The sequence below is a fragment of the Pinus tabuliformis genome, chromosome J (assembly GCF_031772625.1).
Source record: "Pinus tabuliformis cultivar Carrire ecotype Pingquan chromosome J, CPIR1, whole genome shotgun sequence".
Classification (NCBI taxonomy): Eukaryota; Viridiplantae; Streptophyta; class Pinopsida; order Pinales; family Pinaceae; genus Pinus; species Pinus tabuliformis.
The window spans coordinates 657,114,931-657,130,386 of record NC_142295.1 but is presented as its reverse complement, the minus strand read 5'-3'; the positions used below and the strand labels follow the sequence as shown (position 1 = coordinate 657,130,386).

Sequence of the window (15,456 nt, the reverse complement as noted above, 5' to 3'; positions counted from 1 at the left end):
ATAGTTAAATTTTGTAAAATATAAATATTGATTTGAATGTTAAATTTGACTTATATTTATATTAAATGATTGAGTTTGTCTTTAAAAATATAAAAATGAGTATCTATTTAAAATAAAATTTACTTACTTTTAGTATAGTTAAATTTTGTAAAATATAAATATTGATTTGAATGTTTTAGTCAATTAATGATAACCTTATCCAATAATGGTTCTAAAAAAAATAAATATGCCCATTATTTATTTTTAAAAGTTCAGAAACAATATATGTTCAATCATGCAAATAGGAGCTTGTCTAACAAGATTAGATTTGAAATGGTTCTAAAAATAAATAAATATGCCAATTATTTATTTTTAAAAGTTCAGAAACAATATATGTTCAATCATGCAAATGGGAGCTTGTCTAACAAGATTAGATTTGAACAAGGATTGATGATAATTGTTTGATTTTGAAACTAAACAACTTAAAACAACATTATATATGTACACATGTATTTTCTTAATAGCAATTTTGTACACTAACTTATTTACTTATATTAACTTTTAAACATGAGTTCTTTGATAATTACCCTGATACCTAAAATTGTAGAATAAAAATAGCACAACTCATATAGAATTATTATTTGATAAACAGTTGGTTTAAAATGTGAGTGAAACTGTGTTATTCTATGAACTAGCTCCTGGATTTGGAGATGGGTGGTAAAATAATGTTGGTTGTGAGAAAATTGTATGATGCTAGGGCTATTTTAAGAAAGTTATATATGGGAGGGAACACTTTGAAGGGAATGGAAGCTCTAAAAAACAGTCGCTTTAACCTCTATGCTTAAAAATCCTCCTATTAAGGTTTTTTTCTTAACGAGGGTTATCAATTTACAAATTATTTGCTTATGGGTACATCTCTGCTCCCCCCTCCTTAAGGTGGTTGGAAAAAATTATAAATAATTTTATGTTGAAATCAAGTCTCACTTGGGTTAAAGGACAGAAATATTTCACGACCTTTAGACACTACACACCCTCTCACCAGGGATGAAAAATTTGCTATTGAGTTTCTCCATTTTGTTTTCACACAAGCTGCAAGTTGCCATAAATACAAAAAAACATTAGCTTAGATACCCAATAAATTGCAAATTGATTTGTAAAGGAGAAAATGTTGTGTTTGTGACCTTTGGGCACTACACATCACATGAGAGATGAGAGCAAAACTTGATCTTGGCAATCGCCGCAAACATGAACATATTCATGTTTGCAAAATGCATTAGAGAAGGAAGAACACAACCAACAAGAAAGAGGTTGTTGCACTTAAGAGAATGAGAAATGAGGGCAGCAATGTTCAATGTTAAAAGATCCCATTGATTTGTCTTCCAACCAAGAGAGAGACAATTACACTTAAGGGAACAAACATTGTATTTTAAGTATATTTCAAGTCTATCTCATTGTTGGTCTATCAAAAATATTTACTTTTATGGTTGAAATTATCATCTTAAATTTTATATGGGTTTTGAAGTTGATATTGACAGTTCATTTGTTTTTGTTTTAAGGCTTATGTATTTGCTCTCAAAATTCTCCTAATGATGGAGGCAAATCACTATAGATAGTAGGCAGTTTGTTGAGGTGACTTTTTTTTTTTCAATTGAAATGGGGAGGGAGTGGAAGGATGGGGCAAATAATTGACCTTCGAGTTGAAGAAGACCCACTTGCTAGTTATGAGGACCTTTGAGCCTAACTTTGGAGGCTTGTTGGTCTCTTAACAAATTTTTTCTCCTAAGTCAATGGTTTCATACTTAGAGAAATGTAGTTGAGAGCAAAGGAAACTTCATCACTAATCTAAAAGGTGATTTTTCCATCTTATTAGTGATTGACATCTCGTATCAGCTAAAAGCTAAATCTACTCATTAACAATCACAAGGGGGATTGAGGCTCCAACAACATATCTTTGCATGCTTTGAAACAAGAGTTGAAACTCTTTTTCTAAAATTTTATATTCATCACAATTCCTGTCGTGTAAGTTTAAGATCCAAAACAAACTTAAGGAAGTCTTGAAAAACAATTAAAAAATAGTTAAATTGATGGTCAATAAAGTCCATTGATTTTTTTTTCTTAAAACCATACATTCTCCATTTGATCTCAAGTCATCAAACTATGTATTTCAAAGTGTGGAGGACATCAAGATTATTCCATTGTGTGGTTGGAAGCCATATTACCTTTTCCTATCAATTTCTTTCATAACTCGAGAGTAAAAAACTAGCTCATTGATGATGATTTTTTTAATTCACATTTTCATAATTGTGGGCCTTGAAATTTAATTCTATCAATTGTTTGTTTATAGCCCATATATATATATAGCTCCTTTCAACATCAAATCACATTTTGATAGACTAACAAAAATATATGGAAAATACCCTCATAGGCTTAAGTATGGACTTGCAAAATGGTGCTTCATTGGAATCAAAGTTCCTCTATGCATCTTTTATCTTTTCCATATGCACTTTGATTCAAGTCAATGACATTAGTTAGAATTTGACATAAAAAAAGAAGTTAAAACTAAACCATGAAGGAGGCCTTAGAGTGTTAAACACACCTATGAACAAAACAAGTTGAGGAACATGATTTTATCTCAAAATTCAACCTAAGAGTGAGTATAATATGCTTACCAAATTCATGCTTGCATTTTAAATCATTTCCTTTATTTCATTATTTTGGGCTTTGTTCTTGCCATGCATGTTATTGCATTTTTGGTTCTAATACCATGAATGCCATGCCACAACTTTGTGGGTTACATGGTTATGCTATTTCTTCCTTGGATGAAACTTAATTTCATTGTGATGCTTTGGTACTTTGTTAATCATAAATCCATGCCATTGAGATGTACATGTTGCTAATGAGATACATAACTTCTCATGTCATCTTGTGTCCTTGTTAAAGGCATATGTTTCTGACATGTATTTCAATATCAATCATGGAAATAAGATATGGCCATGTTGGTATATTTGTGATCCTAATATGATTTTTTTTCAAAAGAATAATATAAGACAACACAAAATGCTCAGACTAGAAATATATATCTGGCAAGACCCTAACAGTGTGTCAAGGAAATATCCATGGGGCAAGATATCAATATCATATTGATCAAAGAACAAGATTACAATTGGGATTACAACACCTCATCCTCTAAGGACCATAAATCTATATTTAACTTGGTACTACTACAAATTTTCAGTGCACTGCCATGGTTTCAAAAACCAAGATCGTTATACAAACTTCCAAAAGTTTACGTGAAGTAAATTTTGGATTTTACAGTATCTTTTTCTATTAATTGTTGTAATGATTCCAAAAAACTCCACATTTATAACAATTTACCTGATACCTTGTCGAATCCCATTCAACAACTCTTCTCTAAGCCAAGTGAAGCTAAACACCACCATAACTTCTCTAATAGTATTCGTTTTGTAAACATGTGTACACATTTTTTTAGTATGGACTTTCTTAATAACTACTCCACCTCCATTAATAACTTGTCTTACAGAATGGTACTCAATATCAATACACTTAGTCTTATTATGGTAAACTAGATGGTTGTCCAAATGCATTTCACTTTGACTATCACAAAATACAGTGACATTGTCTTCTATGAATCATCTTGCATGCATATGAGATTGATATATTTAGCCTTAGCATTGGATAAAGCAATTATTTCTTGAAGCTTTGAAATCCAACTAGTAGATCCTCATGCAAGAATAAGACATAAACTAGAATAGATATTCTCTTATATAAATCACCAACAAAATTTGAATCAAGATAACCACAGAGAGAATCACTACAATTGTTAAAAGTGATGCAATAATCATTTGTGCCTCTAAGATACCGAAGCACTCATTTCACTACTTTTCAATGCCCTCTTCTTGAATTTCCCATGTATCTATTGACAACACCAACTGCATGTGAAATATATGGTCTAGAAAATACCATCGAATACATTACAATTCCTATTGTAATGAAATATAGTACACGAGACAATCCATTTCTTCCTCACTACTAGGACGTAAACTTGATGAAAACTTAAAATGGGAAACTAAAGAGATATTTATAGTTTTCACATTGTTCATACTTGCGATAACCCGAGTTTACCATTTTTCCTGTCTTTGTGTATTTCTTTGCCCGATATTTGTTTTGCTTCTCCTGAATCATTCATATCGAAAGTCTTATCTAACTAAGCCTTGAACCTATTGATCTCATCCATGCTTTTGCTTGCAACAAACATATTACCTAGTTAACACAATGGTTAAACTCACTTCTAGTATAATTTTTGCTCACAATGAAAGAATTAAATTTCTTGTACCATTGCTTGGGATATCGCATCAGACCATACAATGACTTCTTGAGCTTGCAAACAAGCATTCTTTTATGATGTTAAACAAATCCTTTTAGATGTTCCATGTATATTGGCTCATCGAAATCTCCATGTAAAAATATTGTTTTAACATTTACCTACTTTAACTATAGATCAAGTAAACAAACTAGTGCTAGTACAATATGAACAATGGTGAAAATATCTCATGCAAATCAATACCTTCTATTATGAAATCATGAGAATACCTCTTTGCTACTAGTCTTGCTTTATATCTTTCAAGTTTACCATCAATACACTTCAGTTTGTAGACTTGCTTACACCCAAAAACTTCTATCTTTTGGAAGTTCTATTAGGTCCCATGTTTCAATTTTCTCCATGGCATCCATCTCTTCTTTGATTTCTATCTTCCATTTAGCATGATCAATATCATATATTGTTTCCTACCAACATGAAGATCTCCCATCATTAGCAATCAAAGAAAGATGAAACAAAATTGGTATACCTTTGATGCAGGAGCATCCAACCAGGGGTAGACAAGTGGAGGTGTTTGACTCGCAAGCTAAACAGGTTCACATGTCATTGTACTTGAGTTTTTTTTTCTTCTTATTTTATTGCCTTAGTTATCCGCAGTTGGGACATTACAACAGTTTCGGTTTCGTTTTTTTGTTAAGGAGTTTTGTTTTATTTATTTACAAAAAAAAAAAAAACTCTGTTTCTTTTAAAATTAATCCTAGAATTTAGATAAATAGGAAATTGACAGTTTCTTATGGTAACTGTATGTAACTATTAACAATTTCCAAAAACTGTTTAACAAATCATATAAAAGCAAAAAGAACAAATCATTGTAAGGTTGATTTCCATCATAATAGAAGAGCAATAAAGAATTTACAAGTAATATTTCACAGTCATCTGAATTCCATGTGCAATTAGTTTCTTTCCTGTTCTTAAAATATATTGAGCGCATTTCCAAACAGAAGCAAGCATTAGAAATTGAAATCTTTTAGCAGACATCAAGACAAACAAAGACAACAAGACTGAGAGCGTGAAAGTGCTGTTGCAAGAATACAGAGAGGAAACCATTGAAGAACCGACAAGCCTCACAAACAACCACTTACAGTTCTGAACAGTAACGAGCGTACAACAAGGTGAACAAGCAGAGGGTTTCACATTTAACATCACCAGAATCACCAATACGAAAACAACATCAAAGTCCAGGTACTACAAGACTCATTATATAAATCTTTTCATTGCAAATACAGTTTGAAAGATAAGTTACAAGAGTCTTTGCAAAATAATTTATAAGTTAAGTTAAACAGTTCATATTACAAGTAGATCGAAGACCTGGGTTCAAAACCCTGAATTACATATACATAAGTTAAACCAGTTCGTGTCACAAGTAGACTGAAGACCTGGGTTCGAAACCCTGAACATACGCTCACCCTAAAACCCCAAAGATCTTAAGCAAGACAAGCAACCTATCCATATTCCACAGAGGGACTAATTAAATGATAGAGAGGCCGAAGCCTGAAACTAAGACACAACAGCATCAACAGGTTACAAGTATGAACATCATGGAAAGACCCTACCCGGTCTAGCGAAGCGCAAGAGGAGCCGAAGCCACCGTTGCTCGCTCGCCTTCCACCTGCAACCACCACAAGCAGAGAATCAACAACAGAACACAACAGAACTCAAACGAGTAAAGAAACAGGGTAAGGGTTTCACTTACCAGAGAAGGGGTCGACGAACTGCAAGCAGAGAGACGACAACAGGCTGCGAACCGGAAAGGGACCCTGCTCACAAGGAGCGTTCACTGTCAGGACCGGAAAGAGAAGCATAGCAAACACTAAAGCAAAGAAAGAAAACATACCTGAGGAGTCTGCGAGCTGAGGATGAGAACGGGGTCACCTCGTGGCCGCAACCTGAATGCACAAGTAACCAGAAGCAAGATTAAATAGCAGAGCCATCAACCAGTAACCAGTGAAACATAAACACAATAATGCCAGATACATTTAGGAGGAAATAAGTTGTCATCGTGTCACAGAGAACCTTCAGACATAGTCGCAGAACGCTGAAAGGCAGCCCAGAACCCTCAGGCAGACCGATAAGCAAATACAGGCATCCATCAAAACAGATAAAACACTAGCAGAGTCCTGCTACTGGACAAGCCGTGGCCGAGAAGCCAAGTTGAGCGCCAGAGCAACATTAACGGAACCCTCAGGAGGAAAACCAGAGAGCAGACCCTCTCAGCGCAAACAAACAACAGTTGAAATGATGGACCAAGTGAGAAGCTAGGGTTACAAGCACAGTGAAGGCAGGAGAACAGAGCCCGAGGTCGAGACAGGTGTCTCCCTCACAAGAGTATCGTAGCAATCAAATTAATCACAACCAAAATATCTAAGTACCACTAAACCCTACCAAAATCATATATTTAATAATTTTGAATAAATCAAATCTTATGTCTGTTTAGAGTACACGGGTTGGTCCCATCAAATTTTGGTATCAGAGCAGGTTAGTGGACTAAAATGGAAGTTGGGAGAAGGGGACGTGGTAGAGCTATTCGAAGAGTCGTAGATGAGGGGTTGAGGGAAGAGCTTAGGATCCTGGATGCCCATTTCATGGCAATAGAAGCAGGAAGGAGAAGGGATCCGGAAGTAGGAGATGACAATGAGGAAGAGGCTGTAGTTATAAAAGATGGATCAGATGAAGAAGGACCTGGGATTAAATTATTAAGGTCAGTTTTGTTGGCTAGAAGTAAGCCAAAACTTGAAATTCCGAACTATGATGGAAGTTTGTCCACAAAGGTGTTATTGGACTGGATTAGTGAGTTGGATAAGTATTTTGAATGTGAGGAGGTCAGCGAAGATAGGAGAGTTAAATTCGCCGCTACCAAGCTGAAGGGACACACAGCCTTATGGTGGGACAGTGTCCAGGCAAAAAGGAGAAGATTGAACAAGTTACCAATTAAAAAGTGGACCAGAATGGTCACCAAGATGAAGGGCAGGTTTCTGCCCAAAGATTATCATGTTGCTTTACATTGACAGGTATAGAATTTGAAGTAGAGAGGAATGACAGTGAAAGAATATACTGAAGAATTCTATTAGGTGAACTTGAGAGATGGATATACTGAAGACACCCGAGAGAAGACAGCGAGGTTTGTGAATAGCCTAAGGCTGGAAATATTGGACGAAATAAGTATTCTTTCTCCAAAGAATATAGAAGAAGCATATTAGAGTGCCTCAAAGGAAGACGAGAAGCTCACAAGAAAGCAGAACGCTAGGAGGGGATGAGGAACAGGCAGAGGAAAAGGAAAATCCTTTGGCAGAGCAAGGACTGCCAATAATTGTGAAGAGGGAAGCAGTTCCAAACCTTTAGGGACAACAGAAAAGGATGGCAACACAAGAGGAGGAAGGCCATACCAGAGAGGCAGGGGAAATGGCAGAGGCAGAGGAGATGCCTACCAGTGCTACAAGTGCCACAAGTGGGGGCACAGATCCTTTGAATGTCTTGAAGGAGAACAGGCTGGTCAAAGAGGAGCATATGTTTCTCAGACAGAAGAAGCAGAGGCACCGCCTCAGGAGGTAGAAAATACACCAGAGACAGGAGAGGTCTTAGTTTTGAATAAGGTATTGCTGAAACCAGTGAAGGAAACAACTGAACAAACCCAAAGGAAGGCATTGCTTTGAGCTATGTGCAAGTCACATGGAAAACGCTGCAAGTTGATTATAGACAGTGGAAGCACTGATAATCTGGTTGCAACAGAGATGGTGGAAAAATTGGGCCTGAAACGATTGAAGCATCCAACCCCCTATAAGGTGTTCTGGTTATAGAAGGGTCACCAACTGCTGGTTGATGAGTAGTGTGAGGTGGAATTCCATATTGGAAGATATAAGGACAAAGTTATTTGTGACATCATGCCCATGGATGTGTGTCATATTCTTCTAGGAAGACCGTGGCAGTATGACTGGAAAGTCATTCATGATGGGAAGACAAACTGTTACAAGTTTGTTAAGGATGGAATTAAGCATACGTTAGTGCCCATCAAGGAGGAGGAAACAACAGAAACTAGCGGAACAAAAGTGTTATTGGTGGGTGGAAAACAATTTTTAACACAGATTGAAGATGATGAAGTAAAATATGTTGTTGTGAGAAGACCAAGAACAGTGCTGTTGCACACAAAAATTTCTGATTTACTTGCAGAAATTTAGGAAATTTTGCAGGAATTCAGCGACATTGTGGTGGATGATTTACCAGATAAATTGCCACCAAAGCAGAGTATCAGTCATCACATAGATTTCATCCCTGGAGCTAGTCTACTGAATAAAGCTGCTTACCGGATGAGCCCCAAAGACAACGAGGAGATTAGAAAATAGGTACAGGAATTGTTGGATAAGGGACTAATTCAGGAGAGCTTGAGCCCATGTGCAGTTCCGACGGTGCTTGCTCCCAAGAAAGGAGGCGAATGGCGGATGTGCATGGATTCGCGAGCAATAAACAAGATTATGATCAAATACAGGTTTCCATTGCCACGAATGGATGATATGATGGACTGTTTGAGCGGGGCAGCATATTTTTCGAAGATAGATTTGAAGAGTGGATACCACCAGATTAGAATCCGGGAAGGGGATGAATGGAAAACAAATTTCAAGACTAATGAAGGGCTGTATGATTGGCTGGTGATGCCATTTGGGTTAATTAATGCACCTAGTACTTTTATGCGCCTGATGAACGATATGCTGAAGGAGTTCATTGGGAAATTTATGATTGTGTTTCTTGACGATATACTGATTTTTAGCAAAACTAGGGAGGAACATTTTCGACATGTTCGATCTATTTTGGAGAAATTGCAGCAAAACAAGTTGCTGATAAATCTGAAGAAATGCACTTTCTTTCAGAAGGAGTTGGTCTATTTGGGTTTCGTGATTGCAGAGAATGAGCTAAAAATGGACCCAGAAAAAGTTGCAACTATACTTAGCTGGCCATCCCCTAAGAGTCTGTTCGAAGTACAAAGTTTTCATGGGTTGGCAAGTTTTTATCGTAAGTTTATAAGGGACTTTAGTGGAATCTGCGCACCTATGTTGGATACAATCAAGAAGGAAAGTCAACCTTTTTAGTGGACTGAAGCGGCGGAAAGGAGTTTCCAGATGTTGAAAAAGAAGATCACTGAGAGGCCAATTTTGAGGCTACCTGACTTCAACAAACTTTTTCAAGTTCGTTGTGATGCCAGTGGTACAACCATTGGGGCCGTACTCAGCCAAGAAGACAAACTTGTTGCTTATTTCAGTGAAAAGTTGAATGAAAGCAGGCAGAAGTACTCATCATATGACAAGGAGTTCTATGCTATCGTCCAAGCATTGAAGCATTGGAGACACTATTTGCTGGGTAATGAGTTTGTTTTGTTTTTAGATAATTCTGCATTGCAGTACGTTATGCAGTAACACAAAGTGAACCACAAGCATGCGAAGTGGTTTGAATACTTTCAGAGTTATGCATTTGTGTTGAAACATATTAGTGGATAGGCCAACAAGCTAGCAGATGCATTGAGCAGAAGGGTTTTTCTTTTGTAGGAGAGCACGATACAAGTGCTAGGTTTTGAACACATGAAAGATTTGTATTAGACAGATGCAAATTTTAAGGAGGCTTATGAAGCCTGCCAAAACCCTTTGATGAGGAATAATAGTCTGTGGCTGGACTATAACCTACATGAGAAGCTGTTGTTTATGGGAGGACAACTACATATTCCTGACTGTTCGATGAGGAAGAACATCATCTAGAGAAACACAGTGGAGGTCTTGCCGGAAATTTCAGCATTGACAAGACCTTGGATCAACTCAGTCACTTTTATTATTGGCCGAGGATGCGAAGGGATGTGCAGCGATTTGTAACCAGGTGTAAAGTGTGTCAATTGGCAAAAGGACACAGTCAGAATACGAGACTCTACACACCACTGCCTATTCCAGGTAGACCATGGGACTCAGTGAGCTTGGACTTTGTCTTGGGTTTGCCGAGAACAAAACATGGTCATGACTCTATGATGGTGGTAGTAGACCGGTTTTAAAAAATGGTGCATTTTATTCCTTGCAGGAAAACCAGTGATGCCACTCACGTAGCACACTTGTTTTTCACAAAGATTGTCAGGTTACACGGCTTGCCTAAGTCCATTGTCTCTGACAGAGATGTGAAATTTACAGGACATTTTTGGCGCACCCTATGGAAGAAGTTGGACACATAGTTGAACTTCAGCTTCGCTTATCACCCACAGACGAATGGGCAAACGGAGGTGGTGAACAGAAGTCTAGGAAACCTGCTAAGGAGTCTAGTGGGAGAAAATTCATGTATGTGGGATCGTGTGCTTGCTCAAGCAGAATTTTCTTACAACGATTCACCAAACCGAAGCATAGGAAGCAGTCCTTTTCAGATTGTGTACGGAATGCATCCCCGAGGAGTGCATGAACTGCGGGATTTAGGACAGCTAGAGAAAAGAAGTGCTGATGGCGAAGACTTTGCAAGAGCAATTAATGACCTACATGAGCAGGTGAAGATGAAATTACAATACATCAGTCATAAGTACAAATAAAAAACTGATTTGTAATGACATGAGGTACAATTTAATGTAGGGGATCAGGTCTTGGTGCATATGCGCAAGGAACGATTTCCTAGGGGCGAATACAACAAGCTGAAATTCAAAAAAATTGGACCTTGTAAGATTCTGTGCAAGTTTTCTGCAAATGCTTATGAACTGCAATTGCCTCCAGCTATAGGAATATCGCCCATTTTTAATGTGGCAGATTTATTTCCATACACTGCCAATTTGGAAGAGGACAGTTCAGCACAGCCAAAACGGGACACCCAGGAGGAGAGTAGTTCGTGGATGAGACAAATGCCTTCAGCTCAGCCACTCGAAATCAAGGGAATCCTCGACACACAAGTGGCCAGGCAGACATGGAAGAAGGAGTACCTACAGTACCTCGTCAAGTGGAAGAACCGCCCTATAGAGGATAGTTCGTGGCTTGATGCGGGACAGATACAACGTGCAAGGTATTCTATCGAGGAGCTCATGGACCGGAGCCATGACTTTTTGTTACCCTGGGAGCTTGATGCAGGAGCATCCAACCAGGGGTAGACAAGTGGAGGTGTTTGACTTGTAAGCTAAACAAGTTCACAGATCATTGTACCTGAGTTGTTTTTTTCTTCTTATTTTATTTCCTTAGTTATCAACAGTTGGGACATGACAACAGTTTTGGTTTCGTTTTTCTGTTAAGGAGTTTTGTTTTATTTATTTACAGAAAAATAAACTCTGTTTCTTTTAAAGTTAATCCTAGAATTTAGATAAATAGGAAACTGACAGTTTCTTATGGTAACTGTATGTAATTGTTAACAGTTTCCAAAAACTGTTTAACAAATCATATAAAAGAAAAAAGAACAAATCATTGTAGGGTTGATTTCCATCATAGTAGAAGAGCAATAAAGAATTTACAAGTAATATTTCATAGTCATCTGAATTCCATGTGCAATTATTTTCTTTCCTGTTCTTAAAATATATTGAGCGCATTTCCAAACAGAAGCAAGCATTAGAAATTGAAATCTTTTAGCAGACATCAACACAAAAAAAGACAACAAGACTGAGAGCGTGAAAGTGCTGTTGCAAGAATACAGAGAGGAAACCATTGAAGAACCGACAAGCCTCACAAATAACCACTTACAGTTCTGAACAGTAACAAGCGCACAACAAGGCAAACAAGCAGAGGGTTTCACATTTAACATCACCAGAATCACCAATACGAAAACAACATCAAAGTCCAGGTACTACTAGACTCATTATATAAAATTTTTCATTGCAAACACAGTTTGAAAGATAAGTTACAAGAGTCTTTGCAAAATAATTTATAAGTTAAGTTAAACAGTTCATATTACAAGTAGACCGAAGACATGGGTTCAAAACCCTAAATTACATATACATAAGTTAAACCAATTCATGTCACAAGTAGACCGAAGACCTGGGTTCGAAACCCTGAACATACGCTCACCCTAAAACCCCAAAGATCTTAAGCAAGACAAGCAACCTATCCATATTCCACAGAGGGACTAATTAAACGACAGAGAGGCTAAAGCCTAAAACTAAGACACAACAACATCAACAGGTTACAAGTATGAACATCATGGAAAGACACTACTCGGTCTAGCGAAGTGTTATAGACATTTTTGGTCACTGCAACCCCAATCATATATGTCCATAAACAAAGGGCTTCTGAGTCCCTAAAAGTGTTGTTTCATGCCCTAAAGGAACAAGGTCAGCTGATTACATCATCTCCCAGAATTTCTCCACAAAAAACTGCTCAGAACTGGTCAAAACTAGACCATACAGGTTGCTCAGTGCTAAGGGTGCGATGCATCTCACCTGCCCAATGTAAAAGGTGCGATGCATACTGGAAAGCCCTTCTATAGGGTGCGATGGGTGAGAATGGACAAATGGCAGAGACAGTTTGCGAGGTGGATGATCATGGAATCTTCCAGAAACTTCTCTTATGACACTTGCCTCTCTGAATTCGCCCAGTGATGAGTAAGAGATCATCAATCTCCAAGTGGAATTGAGAACTATTAGAGAGAAGACACTAATCAAAATCCCAGAAGCTGACTCACCTCCCTGCAATCATCTATATATGGATCCCTCATCCCAGAGATCCAGAGGCTGGAATTTTGTATCTTGTAAGGAAGTGCTGTTGGTTTCCTAGTGGAATATCATAGTGTTGGGTGATCTAAGATTTTCATGAGGTGAATAAGGGCTTTCATGCTAGGAGGATGACGCTGGGTCAGATCAATGGGTTGTAATCCTCTCTTCTAATCCTTACATCAATAAAGCTATTTAAGTTTTCCCCCACATTCTTGTATGTCTGATAGTATATGCATTTGTGTGGTCAATATATATCTGGTCCTATATTGCTTATGATTGTAGATCTCTGCACTTTGAAGGTATTATGCTGCTTTGACTTTACAGGTACTCTTCGAAGCAGAGTGGTCAAGGGAGAAGCGGCAAAGACCTGTTGGTGAGGAGAAGGAACAAGCAAAGAACCGAGCGAAAGGTCGAGGTTGGTATTCTTTGATCCTCTCCTATCTACTTCTCATAAAGGAAAACGAAAGTAACTTTAATCTGTTTTTTTCTAAGATAGCTACCCATCTTAGTGGGACTAGCAGCTCTGCATAGACACTAGATTTCCCGATAACAAAATGGCGACTCCACTGGGGAATGAATAGCTTGTTTGATTTTTTATAATTGTTTGCTTTATAAACTTATAGATGGAGCCTAAAGTTAAGCCAGCTAACTTTCGAATTGCATTTTCTATGCAAGTGCAAAGTAGATCAATGATGCTTCAGTCTATTTCCGGGTTTTGTTTATAAACTGAAAAATCGATTTGAAAATATCCTAATTTCCCTAGTGGTGGCTCTAGTAACCTCATTAGATCAGCCCCTGTGATTTCTATTTACTGACTATCATTAGCTCAACCTAAATCCCTGAACTAAGCTGCAAACTGTGACCAAGAACCAAGTTGAAGTCTCGTCCCTAGACCATTGCACTTTCTCCTCTTGGGAATCTGGATGCATTGCACCTCCCGTGTGCAGTAGGTGCGCTGCATCGCACTTTCCCTGTGTTGTAGGTGTGCTGATCAGATAAGACCTCTTCAGCTTTATTCAGGAGTTTTGCTGTTGTGATCAGTATACCACTGTGGAAACTCCCTTCCTTTGCATGATTCCACCTCCATAGTACAAAGAATTGTGAATGTTTTTATGTATTGTGCGCCATTTACAGTTCTCTTTTACAAAAAGTAGCGCAATCAAACTGTCGTCTTTTGATTTGGAAGTGTCGCAAGTGTCGTTTTCAGTCAAAGAAAAGAATCCTATCGTTCTTAATGGTCGATTATACAGTTACTATTGTATTTGATTTGAATTAGTGGTTTTTCAAGTGTCGAAAGCAGTTTTCAACTCAAGATCACAAAGTGTCGTCATTATCTTCCTTTCGTGTTTTGAAGAAAAATTGTTAGTACTGTCTCTTTGAAAAGATAATTCAGATTTGTACTTAGCATTCTTCTTGTCATTCACACATTAATAAGGCTGAAAACAAATACATGCATGTGCATTTGCATTTGGACTGCTTGTTTTAGGACAGTGCATCTAGTGTGTGCTCTTTGCTCTATGTTGAAAGAATCTCATTTCTCTTTCCTTAGTAGCTAGGATTTTCATTGCAAAAAGAAGATTAAACGATTGTTTATCATCCTAGATTGCATTTTAGGAATTATATATCTACATCACACGGTGAACTTGAAAGGAAAATTTATTAAGAAAGATCAACTGTAAAATAAATTCAATGAACATAAAAATGCTTTGGAACCTAACACACAACATTTAGAAGTTTAGGCTAGAGACGTATTCCGGCATCGTAAAGCCTGGTAACTATCGCTTTCATTGTTGGTTGGGTGATTCCTCCTCTTTGAGATGACAAGTGCCAGTACGGATTTGTGCTCCCACGTACCGTTGAGTATATATTGGGAGACCACAATAGGCTATATCCTTTATCCATAGGAAGCCATGTCTGCCGCCCTATCGATCACAATGCACTGAACACAACATTCAGGAAGATTCATTGCCGTACCGTAAAAAGTATTCTGCAGTTTTACGATTGGTTTGGTAATCCCTCTGTCTAGATTTCCAGAGTAGCCTCTTTCGTTCCTTTTAAGACTCCTTAAAGGAAAATGTCCATTTGAGCACTTGTCACTTCAGGCTCATTAAAAATCGAAGGTGACTAGAGTCATCTTTTGTTTTTTCGCGACTCTTAAAAATTGAAAAAGCAAGTTGTGTCAAAGCATATAAATTTCATTTAATTCGGAATCATTTTCCCCTTTATTTTTAGTTGATTGAGTAATCCGCAATCGTGGAGGAAATTCAATCAAAATCCCATCGTTCATGGAGACTTACGAGTCAACCGTCTTTGTCTCCGGAAACAAAACTATTCCGGACAAAGGGAACTCGTTTAACCGAATCAAGGTCCCCTGGTTTGGTTGGAACAAGTGTTTCGACACCCTCAGAGACTTCGGTTACTCCAAACATTTCTGGTATCCCTA

General features: G+C 37.6%; 1 protein-coding gene across 1 annotated transcript; it reads left to right on the top strand.

Annotated features, from left to right (window-relative positions):
• The first annotated feature begins 10,679 nt into the window (after nt 1-10,679).
• LOC149228612 (uncharacterized) lies at nt 10,680-11,465 on the top strand. Its single transcript, XM_089380815.1, has 2 exons — nt 10,680-10,877; nt 10,968-11,465. The coding sequence occupies exons 1-2, from the start codon at nt 10,680-10,682 to the stop codon at nt 11,463-11,465; spliced, it is 696 nt and encodes a 231-aa protein (XP_089236941.1).
• The last annotated feature ends 3,991 nt before the right edge of the window (nt 11,466-15,456 follow it).

Coding starts and splice junctions, on each gene's coding strand:
- LOC149228612 (XM_089380815.1), top strand. CDS start 10,680: ATGTGGGATCGTGTGCTTGCTCAAGCAGAATTTTCTTACAACGATTCA. Junction 10,878..10,967: donor TTAATGACCTACATGAGCAG/GTGAAGATGAAA, acceptor GTAGGGGATCAG/GTCTTGGTGCATATGCGCAA.